This window comes from Lepidochelys olivacea (genome assembly GCF_965140295.1).
Source record: "Lepidochelys olivacea isolate rLepOli2 genome assembly, chromosome: 3".
In the NCBI taxonomy this organism is placed as follows: domain Eukaryota; kingdom Metazoa; phylum Chordata; order Testudines; family Cheloniidae; genus Lepidochelys; species Lepidochelys olivacea.
This window is the reverse complement of record NC_140413.1, coordinates 45517482-45531967: the sequence shown is the minus strand read 5'-3', so window position 1 is coordinate 45531967 and position 14486 is coordinate 45517482. Positions and strand designations below refer to the sequence as shown.

At 44.1% G+C, this 14486-nt stretch overlaps 1 protein-coding gene across 1 annotated transcript in view; it reads right to left on the bottom strand.

Moving 5' to 3' along the window:
* AGPAT5 (1-acylglycerol-3-phosphate O-acyltransferase 5) overlaps positions 1–14128 on the bottom strand; it is a 120348-nt gene extending 106220 nt beyond the window's left edge. Inside the window, exon 1 of the mRNA XM_084624310.1 lies at positions 13569–14128. Within this exon, the coding sequence (XP_084480436.1) occupies positions 13569–13787 (219 nt within the window). The 5' untranslated portion in view covers positions 13788–14128. The remainder of the gene's footprint in view (positions 1–13568) is intronic.
* Between the last annotated feature and the right edge of the window lie 358 nt (positions 14129–14486).

Below are 14486 nucleotides of genomic sequence, written 5' to 3'. Positions count from 1 at the left end.
AGTGAGATTCTGTAAGCCAGGGCTGCATCAGATCATGAACAGAGGGCCTGGAGGATGAATAATACAGACTATATGGAGAAGGAAACAGCAAACAGGAGAAAGGTCCAAGAGGCCCCGCAGGAAAAGGAGAGGTAGATGCACCAGGACATAATGGGGCTTCTCTGGCAGCGCAAACAGATGCTGCAAACTCTTGTGGATCTATAGGCACAACAATCCCAGGCTCACCTCCCTTTGCAGTCCCTGGACAACCCCAGTATAGCACCTACCTATACCCCCGCAACATTCCACGTGGCATTGAGGGCTACATCCCTTTCTTACCGCTGCACACCAGGGAACATTCAGGAGAATCACAGCTTCACATACACTGACCTTTGAGAGCTATGACTGATGTATTTGTAGCTAAAATGAACCTGAATGTTCCTTCCTCTTCTTTACGCTCTGTTCCATAAATTTATTGAGGTTTTAATGTATTTGCTTTTAACTTGCACAGAATTTTTAAAGTGTTTTTGCTACTCAATAAAATTCCATTGTTTGGAAAACAATTCATCTTTATTAGTTCCCAACATGTGCTGCAGAGTGCCTGATGGTACTGGAAGCACCCACTAGTTGTTTTACACACTGTGACACAACTCATAGGATCAGTGGCAAACACAGTGTAACAATCAAATGTACAGCAAGCTCCACAAAATTAGTATGTGCATTGTCAGTGTTATATTCACAGATGTGCACTAAGCACCAAACAATTCCTAACAGGCACCCAAATTGCAGGTAGAGCACTGTACACCATGATGCATTACTGTGGTTCGCTGTTAAAATGCTCTTTCAAGTGCCTTATAGCTCTGCATTGAGTTCTTCTGATAGCCCTTATGTCTGGCTGTTCAAACGCAGCAGAGAACTGTTCCACCTCCGCCCACCACCCCGGCAACAACTTTTCCCCTTTTGCTTTAAAGATATTATGCAGGACACAGCAGACTGCTATAACCATTGGGATATTTTTCTCACTGAGATCCAATCTTGTGAGTAAACAATGCCACTGTTCCTTCAATCTACCAAAAGTGCATTCAACTGCCATTCTGCACCTGCTGAGCCAATATCTGAATTTTCCCTTGGTCCTGTTGAGGTGGCCAGTGTACAGCTTCATGAGCCAGGGGACTACGGGTAGGCTGGGTCCACTAGGATCACTACTGACATTTCAACATCACCAATGGTAATCCGCTGGTCGGGGAAAAAGTCTATGCTTGTAGATTTCTGAACTGACCTATGTTCTTAAAGATGCAAGCATCATTCCTTTACCAGCCAACACTGATGTCATTGGAGCATTCCGAGTGACCCACGAGCACTTGCGTAACCATAGAAAAATAGCCTTTTCTGTTGATATACTCTGTGGCAAGGTGGTCTGGTGCCAAAATAGTGAAGAGGAGTGCCGTCTATCGCTGGAGTACCGCAGTTCAGGAACTCTATTGCTGCAAAGCCATCCATTATGTTCTGCAAATTGCCGAGAGTCACAGTTCTGCGTAGCAGGAGATGATTAATGGCCCTGTACCATTGCATGACAATGGCCTTGTAGTGGGGTAGCCACCCGCTCCTGCCCAGAGGGGCTTAAAACAGCCCAGGAGAGGGCTGTGGCTGGGGGCGAGTAGCTCCCAGGCGGACTGGGAAAGTAGGCGCAGCTGGGGCCACGCCCCAAACAGACTACAGCTGGCCCTTATAAAATGACTGTGAGCCAGACGCTCAGAGTCTCCTCTAGCTGTGGAGAGAGACCGGCCTGACTGCTGGGGAGTGTACCAGGGTACCTGAGGTAAAGCAGTGCTGGGGAAGGCCAGAGGAGCTAGGAGGCTCCAGACTGGAAAAGCTCCAGGCTGCAGGCCTGGCAGATGGCCTAAGACAGGGTACTGGGGTTGCCACAGGGCACCCCAAGGGTAGGTAGAGGCAGCAGGTCCAAACCCCCCTTGCCTGTGATGAGTGGCTTGTACACTGCAGTCTGCCACAGTGAATGGGGGCTAGGTGGTGACTGGCAGTAGCCATATACTGAGGCGAGGTGAGTCTCACATCGCAACGGGCCTCCACAGTGGATTTTACAACTCCAAAATGATTTCCCACTGACCGGTGGTAACAACTCAGCGTTGCAAGTTCCCACCATGCAATCACCACTTGCGTCTCCACTGTCAATGCAACTTTCATTCTGGTGTTCCTAAGCTGGAGCGCTGGAGCAAGCTCAGCACACAGATCCAGGAATGCGGCCCTATGCATCTGAAAGTTCTTCAGCCACTGCTCATCATCCCAAGTCTGCATTATGATGCAATCCCATCAGTCAGTGCTCATTTCTCCAGCCCAGAAGGAGCACTCCACCATTTCCAGCTGCTCCATGAACACCACAGCAGTATGCCCTCCAGGAAATCATCAAGTTGCAGTGGGGGAGGTTTAGGTTGGATATTAGGAAAAACTTTTTCACTAGGAGGGTGGTGAAACACTGGAGTGCGTTACCTAGGGAGGTGGTGGAATCTCCTTCCTTAGAAGTTTTTAAGGTCAGGCTTGACAAAGCCCTGGCTGGGATGATTTAGTTGGGGATTGGTCCTGCTTTGAGCAAGGGGTTGGACTAGATGACCTCCTGAGGTCTCTTCCAACCCTGATATTCTATGATTCTATGTTCCCCATGGCTCTTCTTGTGGCTCTGCAAAAACCAAAGATTATGCATCCTGTTCTTGCAAAGCTCATGACAACAGTGCAAAGCTGTAAAGGTACACGCTTCTGTCCAAGATGGCAGACAGTGATAAATCCTGTGTGGGTTCATGGGATTTTTAAAATAGGCGCAAAATTTATGGAATAGAGATGGCATTATGGGGTGGCGAAAACAGTATGATGGGGACTTGACCCTATAGTCCCAGTCACCCGTTTCTGCCCTTCAGTGCATTACAAAAACTTACCAAAAGAAAGTGCGCTGAACGGTGGCGAGTTGCATGCTGGGATACATATCCATGGTGCACTGCACTGTGCCTCAAAATAAGCACTCCTGGTGAACACACACATTGCCGACACAAGGAGTCAAGCAATATACTAACTGCAGTGGCTTTATGCCGACATTACTTGCATTGGCAAAAATTTGCAGTCCTTATAGTGGGTGATTGATGGGAAGACGAAAGTCAATACACCCTTTAAGCAGGCCCTAATATAAATTACTAAAACACTGCATTTTCTAGAGAGGACTGCAGGTCCCTCAAGCACACACTGAAAAAGTAAAGTGAGAGGAAATCTATTTACAAGCTGAGATTTCAGCTGAACCAAATGAAGAGTGTTACCTGGAAAGTAAACATCTTGATTTTTTAAAAACTTGAAACCACTTCCCACCTAGAACAAGCTGTTCTAACTGACTTCATTAAGATAGCAAAAATGCCTGAAATAGTCTCCCCTATAATCCTGTAGCAAAGCCGTTCAAGACTTATGAAAATTTGGGATTTCCTCAAAAGAGAGCTGAGTGACTCAAATGCAATGTAAGAACTATTGTTTCCCAAGAACACACCTTCCTTTAATGAATAATTAGAATAATGCTAAAATTTTCAAAAGTGACATGACACTTAGGAGCCTAAATCACTTAGGTGCTTTTTGAAAATATTATCCTTAGTCCCTCCCCTAAAAGCAAGAATCAGGGACATTCTGACAGACATCGTCTTTAGGAGTTCTAGCGAGAGAAACACTCTTGTACAGGACCTTATAGTTAACCTCTTGCAAAGGACTTGAAGAGGTCGCTCGTTAAATGTTATCTGTAACATTGTACAAATGTTTGTACTAAACCAGGGGTGGCCAACCTGAGCCAGAGAAGAAGCCAAAATGTACCAATGTACACTGCCAAAGAGTCACAGTAATACGTCAGCAGCTCCCATCACTTCCCCCACCCTGCTCCCAGTGCCTCCCGCCCACTGGCAGCCCCACTGATCAGCACCTCCCTCTCCCTCCCTGATCAGTTATTTCATGGCATGCAGGAGGCTCTGGGGGGATAGGGGAGAAGTGAGGGCATGGCAGGCTTAGGGGAGGGGGCAGAAAGGGGTGGAGTGGGGGCAGGGCCTGTGGCAGAGCCAGGGTTTGAGCAGTGAGCACCTGCCAGCACATTGGAAAGTTGGTGTCTGTAGCTCCAGCCCCGAAGTCGGTGCCTGTACAAGGAGCTGCATATTAACTTCTGAAGAGCTGCATGTGGCTCCGGAGCCACAGGTTGGCCACCTCTGCCCTAAACTCTTAGGCTGGCATGTACTTATCAATGAATCATGAGGGATGGAAAAGGAAGATAGTGAAAATGCTAGAGTTTCTTCATTTGTGACTCAGGATAAGATTTTCATAAGCACCTATTCTCTATTTTCAAAAGTGCTTTTGAAGCCTAAATACTACTGACTTTCAGTGGAATGCAGGCGCCAAAGTTACTTTTGAAAATGTTACTTAAAAATTTTCAAAAGTGCCTTACTTAGTTCTCCAACACTTCTCTGGTCTAACAGCAATGTGTGATTTCATAAATGATATTCATGTTATAAACATGATGCAGTCTGAAATTTAATTGTTTAGTATATAGGCATATGTTCAAATAAGCAGAATTCACCCAAGTATGAGTGACTAATTTTAAATGCAAATCAAAATAACTTGAAACAAACTAGTCTCTCCCTCCAATACTTATGATCGTCCAGCTCCCCATCTATTATAGTGGGGTTGCTTTGTACATATTGAGTGACAGAAGCAGGGGGAGGGAAAGAAGATTTTCCCCATTTCACTCTGCATAAAGTTCTTTAAAAAAATAATCCAAAATAGATAAGGGAAGTTTTCTCCTCAACAGAACACTTCTTTATATCTGAAGTGTCAGGATCTCTTTCATCCAAACCTATTTTCAAATCTAAACACTACTAAGGGACCCTAGGATAAATTCTGTTCTGCTATACCACTTTAAATCTGAATAATTCACTGAAGTAATTCACTGTCAATCCAGAGTAACACCCAATTTTTTCAAACAATGTTAAGAATGGCAATAGCAGAGCAAGAGGGGCACTATACCAAATATAAAGGAGTCTTTTCTCATTCTGTTAACAGTCAACTGTACATAAACTATTTGGTTGTATTAAATATAAAGCTGTTGTGGATATTTCCATGATCCATTATGCACTAGTTAATAACTATGATGACAAAAAAGGGTCAATGTAGTTCAAACAATTCCTGAAGAGTTATAAGGTCAATCAAAGTAGGAAAATCTGCAAAACAGATGCTTAATAAGAGAAGGTGGTTTCACTATACTAAATAAGGCAACAGCTACACATTGGTCACCCTTTCAGTTGCTCAGTCACCACTGTGGTAAAATGTATCTGAGGAGAGAAACTATCCCTATATGAAGGTTGAGAGGATAGAGCACTAGATTGAGAGCCAGGAGATTTGACTTAATTACAAACAGGATTGTAAAAATGGAGAGTCAAGAGATCTGACTTAATCTAAACAATCCTGTTTGTGATTAAGTTAAATCTCCTGACTCTCAATCACAAACAGGATTGTTTAAATGATTGTTTAGAAATGCAAATCCTTCTAGTTCATCCTCTTGTTCTTGCAGTTGAACCTGCCTTCAAACACAAAGCCTTTTTTGTTTTAATCCCCCACGGTATTATTCATAAGTCCTTTTCTCTTTAGTGCTAGCCAGCATATATTTTTGACTTCTTAGGATTTCCCTAGATGCCTAACTTTATATTTACTGACAATTCCACATGTTGGTACTAGATACAGATACAACCTTCGATCGCTGACATCATTATGAAACTCAAGTACAGTCATAACTTGGAGATTAAAAAGACAGTGCAGTTTACAAGACTGTCCAAACAGGTTTTTACTAGTTTGCCAACTGCCGGAGCTTTTAGGTTACTTTTGGTTTTGACAATAGAAGATTGATTTCAGAAATGCTAAGTACCCACAACTTCAATCAAAGACAATGGGAGCAACAAGCACAAAACACCTCAATGTCAGGCCCTGTATGATTTAACTGAATCTCCCAGTGCTGGCCCCTAACATATAGTCACAGGCTGCAATATACCAAACTTCTACTTGGCATCCAGCTGAATGGTAAACACCGTCTCTGTGTGTTTAAATGGGACATCACTTTCACCCTCAGTGGCAGTCAAAGGCAATCAGAATAGAAATTAAGCACAGATAGACACACATTATCTATCTTGCATGCATACATGCACCCACAGTGTGGGATTTTCTGCATCTTGTAGCACGAAACACATATCCAAAAATATGTTTGAGACATACAGAGTATGGCCAAAGTTTCACTCAGGTGCCTAACTTTAGCTACCTAGATCTATTTGTGGATTTAGGTATCTAAAGTTAGGTATCTACGTTTGGAAACTTTATCCATCGTGCTTAAGCAGCATCATTTAACACCTGTACAATAATATACACAAAGAAATATTGCACTATATAAGGCACATATTCCTTAGTAAGAATCCTCTTCCTGACTATCCCTAAGTTGGTCCAATAAAAGATTTTACCTCCCCCACCTGGTCTATCTAACATCCCTGGTGAGACAGTTTATTCTAAAACCAGTCTCTGTGAGTGTCCAGTTGGGAAATAATTGTGAAAAAGTAGGGATCCTTTCTAAAGTTTGTGAAAGTCAGACCCAAACAAATTGGTCATAATTTTAAAACTTAGGGTCAGGTCCCAACATTTCCTTGTTTCATTACCTTATATCATGAGATTTAGCACTCCTCTATAGTGTCTGTCACTAAAGGGATGCCCTTTCTAGGGATAGTTAACTTCCATTCCCATCAACACACTCATTATAGTCTCAAACCTGTCCCCTTAACCATTCCCAAACTTTTGCCACCCATTTGCCTCACCAAGAGCTTCTAGCATTAGACAGGAATACCAGGCTGTGACTATACTGGACTTTTCTCCCCCAACATATCTCATGATTGCTATTATAGCATCTCCAGTGGCAATGTCAGTGAGAGCTCTAGGACAAACAAGGCATTCCTGGCCATCAGCAGCTAACATTTTTAAACACAGCTGTCCTTGTCTACTAGATGCCAAGTTGTTTTTTAACTATGTGTTATTCAGCACATTTTCTAACACCATGCCATTTTCCCAGTACAGACTAGGCCAAAGCGTTAAAAACTATTTGTCTATGAATGTATACAGGTCCAAACTTTAACTCCCATTGCAGAAAGCATATTATACAATGTAGCGTACTTGTGGTGTAGTACATACTCTGTAATGGATGTTAGAAACAACATGGTTGTGCTGACTATAATTGTGGAAGCATTACCAATGAGACACATCCAATTCTCCTAATAACTTGAGCCCTATTAAAATTAGAATTTCATAACGCTTCTAGAAGCATCACTTCTAACATTTCCTGCTCCAAAGAGGGTCCAGATGGAGACAGAAAGGTAGATGTGTGCATGCTGGACAAGGAAAATAAACCCAAAAACCATTCACAGTAAATCAGGCATGGATTTTATATCATTGTCAAAACCCTGCAGTTTGAATATAATTCTTAAAGAAATCATCACTCTGGCTGCTTCTTTAACATTTCTACATTGCCAGTCAACCCAAATACCAAACAAAATTAGAAAAGATTACAATAAAGAGCATTTACCCCTCACCAGCTGTGAAACACATGCACAACCACCACAGGCATTAATTTCACCACCCTGACGGCAACTGGGATAGGAGTCTAAATCAGCGTTTCTCAAATGCGGCCAAAGCCTCCTGGGCTGTTAACTGGGGGTGGTGAGGGGAAGTGGCAAAGTAGTGGTCCCTCCCTGTTGCTCCTGGATGCACTGCCTTGGTGTTGGTTGCTGGGGCTGCCAGCAGGGGTTGGATTCTGCCCCCTTCTGGAGACACCTGGGGCACAACGCTGGAGGAGCAGGCAGCCACTGGTTCCCCACCTTCACAGGGGCAGTGAGGCTCAGTCTTTGGGTTTCAGCCCAGTGGAGGCAGGCTCTGACCATGGGGCTTCAGATTCCAGACCTGGACTCTGGCTGTGTGGCAGCAGGCCTCAGGCTCCAGCCACACGGCCCCATCTGTGGGGCTTCAGGAGCTGGACACAGGGCTTCAGGCTCCAGCCCGCAAATATTTTAGGAAAAAAATGAGAGCAGCCACCAACAAGAGTTGGTGGCCGCACTCTGAGGCCAGTCCACCAAAAAAGTTGTCCTGAGAACACCTGGTCTAAATGGTCACTGAGAGGTGAAAGGCTTTACCATATCCCATTTCCAATTCTTTCAGCCATTCAAGCACTCTAATCACAGAAATATTTTTAAACATTTTAGTTTTCACAGTCACACCTTGAAATAAGAACATACAAACTCTGAAAAAAGAAAAGGAGAACTTGTGGCACCTTAGAGACTAACCAATTTATTTGAGCATGAGCTTTCGTGAGCTAAATTGGTTAGTCTCTAAGGTGCCACAAGTACTCCTTTTCTTTTTGCGAATACAGACTAACACGGCTGTTACTCTGAAACCATACAAACTCTGGGCTCCCTGAAGGCAAGGGTACAGAACTGCTTCAAAACACAAAGGTGAATTCAAAAAGAAACAATAGACATACTAACAGACAATAAACTAAGTGAACCAACTGCAAATAGCCCACATATTTGAAGATTTAGAAACTTGGGGCCAAATCTACAATTAGCATAGCAAATGCTACCCCAATGACTCAGAGGAGTTGCACCTGTTTGTGTCAGTGGCCGTTCTGACCCACCATGTCATTCAGTAACATCCTTTGCTGTCAAATTTTCTATCACTTTAAACTAAATTTAAAAAGTATTTAAACATCTTATATATGTGCTAGCTAGAAAAAATATATTGTAACACTGCTGTAGCTCACAGCAGAGCAAAGAGGAGTCAACAGCTAAGTCAAAGAAAAATAGAACACAATGATCTCGCAACAAGATAGACATGTGAGGGAAAGGAATGTGGCGATTAACCATGTCCCACTTTTCAGCAGATTGCATTTACACATTTCAGTATTATAAGTTTGTAATCCAAGCTAGTGCTCCTGGGCATTGTCAGAACGTAGCATACAGATTTATTTTAATAAATATTTATAGCATGTGAGTCACAACAAAATGCACGAATATCAGTTAAAATATAGTTATATGCTGAAAAATGGCTCTAAGTGGCATCATGGGATTTCATGTTTACAGTCACAATGTGTCTGACTAAACTGACTTCATTTGCAGGTTAGGAAGTTTTTTCTAATTGCCAACTCTGTAAATTCACTCTGGGTTCTGAAAGCCAAGCGACGCATCATTATCAGTAATAAGACTGCATTTGAAAATTCATTAACAGTTTTGTTGATTACGTGAGAGCCACAACAGAATCTAGTTCTCTCTTTCATTGCTGTATGGGATCTGCAAAGCTATCAGGAGCAAAAAGCATATTTTTGGCAGGAAGGTAAGCAGATATGACTCAGAAAATATAAGAACAGCAGCTGATTGAGTAAGAAGGCACTGCTTCTACATGATCACTGACCAGAACCACACTCTAAAACAAAATGCTGGAGCAGTGGTTCCTACAGTTGTAGAGCTCTGCAATAACAACTATATACTTAAATTTATTTCTAGTCCCAATCCCTATAGGTTATTACATATCAGACTAGCTCTGCTACATAATTAAATATATATCCCAGTTTCCATTTTATTTCACAAATTTAAATTTAAAGTGTTTGCTATAAAGTTAAAATTCATATGCAGCAAGGAGGAGGGTTTTTGTTTTTATAAACTCAAGTTGGTTAGAAACCCTAAGTTAGAGGAATGAAAAAACTGTGTGTAATTAGATACTTTGTGGATTAATAGCTGTTGCTACACAGAAACCTCCTTTTCTCTCCTCTCCATTCCTGCAAAAATAAGATACACTATTATTGAATTTAGTTAAAAAAATAATCTACATATAGGACTCAACTCACAGTGTTAACCCAGTAAAACTTCCATTGATATCAATGGAAATTTCATGACCGATAGGATTTTAAAAGCAGGCACATCCAATATTTATGACAGAATAGATATATTATTGCATTAAAAATCCACAAATCATGCAAATATAACAGATCCAAAGAATCCTGGACAGGATACAGTCTCAAATAAAATTATCTTTTCCAGTTCTGCCACTGTCTCACAGTACAACTTTGAGCAAGTCACTTAAAGCCCTAATCCAGCAAAGCATTTTAACTTATGTGTAGTTTTATTGACTTCAATGACACTATGTATATACTTAAGTGCTTTGCTTGATCAGGTCCTTAACATCTTGTTTCCCTGTCTGTAAAACCAGAGAATGATTTAAGCTAGATCTTTTTCATTTCTACTAATTTATGCAATTCATCATCCAGTAATTTAGTTCCCCCAGGGGAGATGTTAGGATGCTTTAATGTTTGTAAAGCAATTTGAGAGCCCTGATGAAGAATGCTATAGAAGTATAATGTTAACATTCTTATATCCTATTTTTGTTGTTTGATTTCAGTTTAGTGATATTTTACTATAAGCACCAGGCCTTGAAGTTTAGGGAAAAATTGTTGCCTGCCCTGTTAACCTAATTATGTGCCCCAAAGTAGCAGTTTCAACATTATGGCCCCAATCCAGCAAACACCTACTTAAGTGTTTGCAAGGCTGGGGCCTATGCCATGACCTGACCCCTCTCCAAGTTAAGAGCTATGGAATATTTTTCAGAGAAATGCAATCAAGAGCAGTAAAATGTGTACATAAAATGAGTTTCAGGGATTCTCTCTCCTACACCTGAAAATGCTGAAAGTACCAGGTATTTGGCATTTCTCTGACTAATTCTTACTCTCAGTTTCCCTCTTCCCTCCCTTTATTTTTCCATCTTCTGGTTTTAAGCCACAAGTTTTATTCCACAAGCACTGGTCTTGGGGACTCTCCCCTTTGTTAGCTTTCGGTTCCTTTCTGTTCCCTCTTTCTTTTTAGCCTTGCCTGCACTGCACTTTTTCCAAAGATCATCCACTGCTGCAATTCTTAGCAGGGTTACTTGATCCTATGACAAAAATAGCAACTGATGGTCTATGTTGCCATCACTGATAGACTTGCACTGAAGCAACTGAGGGAAATTAAGAAAAAAGCACAGCATTGGCATAGCTAGTGGTTTTCTTGATGTTTTCCCTTCTATGTCTTTCCTGGACATTCTCTATTCTTATTTTCTTATGAGTTAGTGCTAGATTTTCAAACAGAGCAGGCATTTTTCAATGATAAGTGTCCTGTTCATAATATTTACCCCAGGGCACCTTCCTAATAGGAAATCTGAACCATATATTTATTCTGTTATGGTTTACATCATACATATATTCTTGATTTTGAATTTTGTCCTTAAGATTGGTTGAGTTAAACGGCTAGCCTTTCACCTCTGGCAGATCATTTCTAATAAATAATAATGTACTGAGATCTTTGGATGGAAGATGTTATGTGAATACAAGGCTGTGAACAAAGAGTAAGCAATTAACATCACCCTGTGACATAAGGAAGTATTGTTTTTCTGATTGTACAGATGTGGAAACAGAGACAGAAGTTAATTGAGTTGGCCACAGTAATACAACTTGTGGCACAGCGGGGAACAGAACTCCCAGATCTTAGTCCTGTGCCTTAAACACAGCACTATCCTTCCTCCCTGTTCCAGTTTATATCAGAAATCAAATGAGTTAGTGCTCCTTATGCATTTAACTTCCACACAGGAGAAGTCCAAGTTTAGCATTGAAAGGCACTAACAAGCTTGTAAACAAAAATATGCACATCACTAACTTGGCTCCTGAAGTCTCCAAGAATGCTAATGCTTGGAGGCATAGTCTTGTTACAGAACTGGAGTCAAGAGATCTGGGCTCCATTTCCAGTTCTGTAACAAACTTCCTGTGTGAACCTGGCCAAACGATTTAGTCCTACATGTTCAGAAGCGTACACAATTTTGGTTACCCATCTTCAGACACTTAGGGCTTATATTCATAGGTGCAGAGCACCTGCAGCTCTTATTGACTACAGTTGGACCTATAAGGGGTGCTCAGTTGCTCTGAAAATCAGGGCATAGGTGATTCATAATGGAGATCCAAAACTAAGACATTTTTGAAAATGTAGGCCTTAACATCTCTATACTTCAGTTTCTCCTACTCTAAATGGAGATGTAACCCCCCCACAGCGGCATTAGGAGACTTTTCATTAATATCTGTACAGTGTTTTGAGATTCTCCAAGATAAGGTGCTCAATAAATATGAAGTATAATTATTTGCACACAGATGCACATTGACAGCAGCAACAGACGGCTGAAACTTGCAAGAGAGGCCACCAATTCTGGGTTCCTAACTTGAGGTCTTGAACCTGAATTCAGAGCTGCTGAGTGATCACAGCTCCTATTAACTTCAGTTGACCCAAAACTTGAGCAAATGAGCAGTACAAATATTGAGACATTATGTTTACTTTCATTAGTTATAATAATTTAAACTATTAGCAGCAATATAGTAAGGAATTTCATTTTACATACTATTTTATCTCAAAGATATCCCTTTAACACTCCCTCTACTTTGAATTAGAGGATAATAGAAAAAGTCCAACCTGAAACCCAAGTCAGACATCAGCAATTATAATCCAAGCTGTATTCATAGTGTTCAGCACTACAGATATGTTTGGATCCATTATTTGCAAAGCACTGAAGGAAGGTCACTCAAGTTTTGCTTTGGGTAGCAGTAGCAACATCTAGTAGTTTCATTAACTCTGCTTGCCTTACTCGTGACTATTATTTTAATACCTATCTATTTAGTATCATGATTGTGCAACAGAGACAACACGGTTCAGTTGTTAAAAGCACTAACTGGGGGGTCTGGATTCCATAGCATTATTGTGCCCATGTCTCTTCTCCACTGTATGATTCAGTTTCCACACCTGTAAAATGAGCATAACAATACTTGCCTTCCTTTGTAAAGTACTTTTAGAGCTGTGAATGAAAAGTGCAGATAAAAACTTATTGTGATGATTCTCTACAAAATAAGAGACTCGGAGCCCCCCCAAGAGCTTACAATGGAAAGGTCAGAGCCTTCACAGAAGTCAGTAGGAGTTTTACCACTGACTTCCAAGAGTGCTGCTCAAGGGCTTCAAGGTCAGTGGCAGCAATCAAGGGCAGCTCGCTTAGTTGCAAAACCGAGACAAGAACAGGAAGGAGTGACGAGGTCGAAGGGAGAGGTGCAAACAGAGGGTTAGGTGGGCAATCACAACATCCAGTGGTGGTCTGAGTATATTTTCTTTGCCTTCATGCTACTCTGACCTCAGTGAGACTACTCGGGGGAGCAAGGCCAACATCTGCCTAAGTATTTACGAGGGCACCAGTTTAGGTGCAACAAATGCTTGCCGCGGGGTGACCAGGCTCCGCCCGCTCTGAGCAGTCCGTGCAGTGGCACCCGAACGGCAGGGCGATGGGTGGCTTCACGAGTCCCAGGGCAGATCCCGGTCGCTCCACGTGGCAGCTGACTGGCAGTGACCCCAAATGCAGCCCTCCCTTCCCCCCGCCCCGGGCCCCCCGCTCTGCTCGCTGCCCTCTCCCGGTGCCAGGCGCGGGGGGTTCACCTGCACGCCGGTGTAGCGCTCGAAGAAGAAGAGCACCATGCTCTGGTAGATGGTGTAGAACCGGTCATCCAGCTCCCGGTAGAAGCGGGCGGGCAGCAGGGCGGAGAGCAAGCGCCAGGCGCCCCAGGCCAGCACGTAGGTCGGCGCGGTGCCCATCATCACGGCGGCGGGCAGGACGTAACGCATGGAGTAGGTGTGCAGCACCAGGGACAACAGCATCTTCCCGGCCCGGCCTCGCCGCCCCTCAGCATCCACGTGCGCTGCGCCCGGCGGGGCTGAGAGCGCGTCCGGTCTGCCTCCAGCCGCCTCCGGCCCCCAGCCGCATGGCCCGCCCGGCGGGCGCGGGCAGGGGCGGCGCCCGGGCTAGGGCTAGGGCGAGCGCGGCGGCGGCGGCGCTGGGGGCTGGGCCAGGCTCAGCGCTGCCCCTCAAACGCCTCCGCTTGGCCACCAGATTGCCCGGCAGCAGCGGCGCGGGCCGCAACAAGGTGGCTCCTCAGTGGCTGCGGGGAGACTTCCGGGGGCGGGCAGAGACCGGAGGCCGCCGCCCCGCCTAGCTCGGCGGCGGGTGCTGGTGGGGCTGGAGCCTGGGCGGCGTGAGGTGCGTCCCCGGGACGGGGCTGGGTAGCGACGGCGGGGAACAGGCAGCTCTTGCCCTCCCCGCCCCCTCCACAGCTCCGGGCCTCCGCCCTTCCCCTCCCCCCTTGCTGCGTCCCGGGCAACCGCCCGCCGCCCCAGGTCCATCCTGGCCACCCACTCTCCTTCTCCCCCCTAGCCCTGGCCACCCTCTCCTCCCAACCCCCATCCTGGGCACCTGCTGCCCCCTCCCCAGTCACCCCTTTCCCCCCATAGCCCGTCTCAGGTACCGCCAGCCCTCACCGCCGTCTTGGGCCCTGCTGCCCCCTCCCCAGCCATATTCTA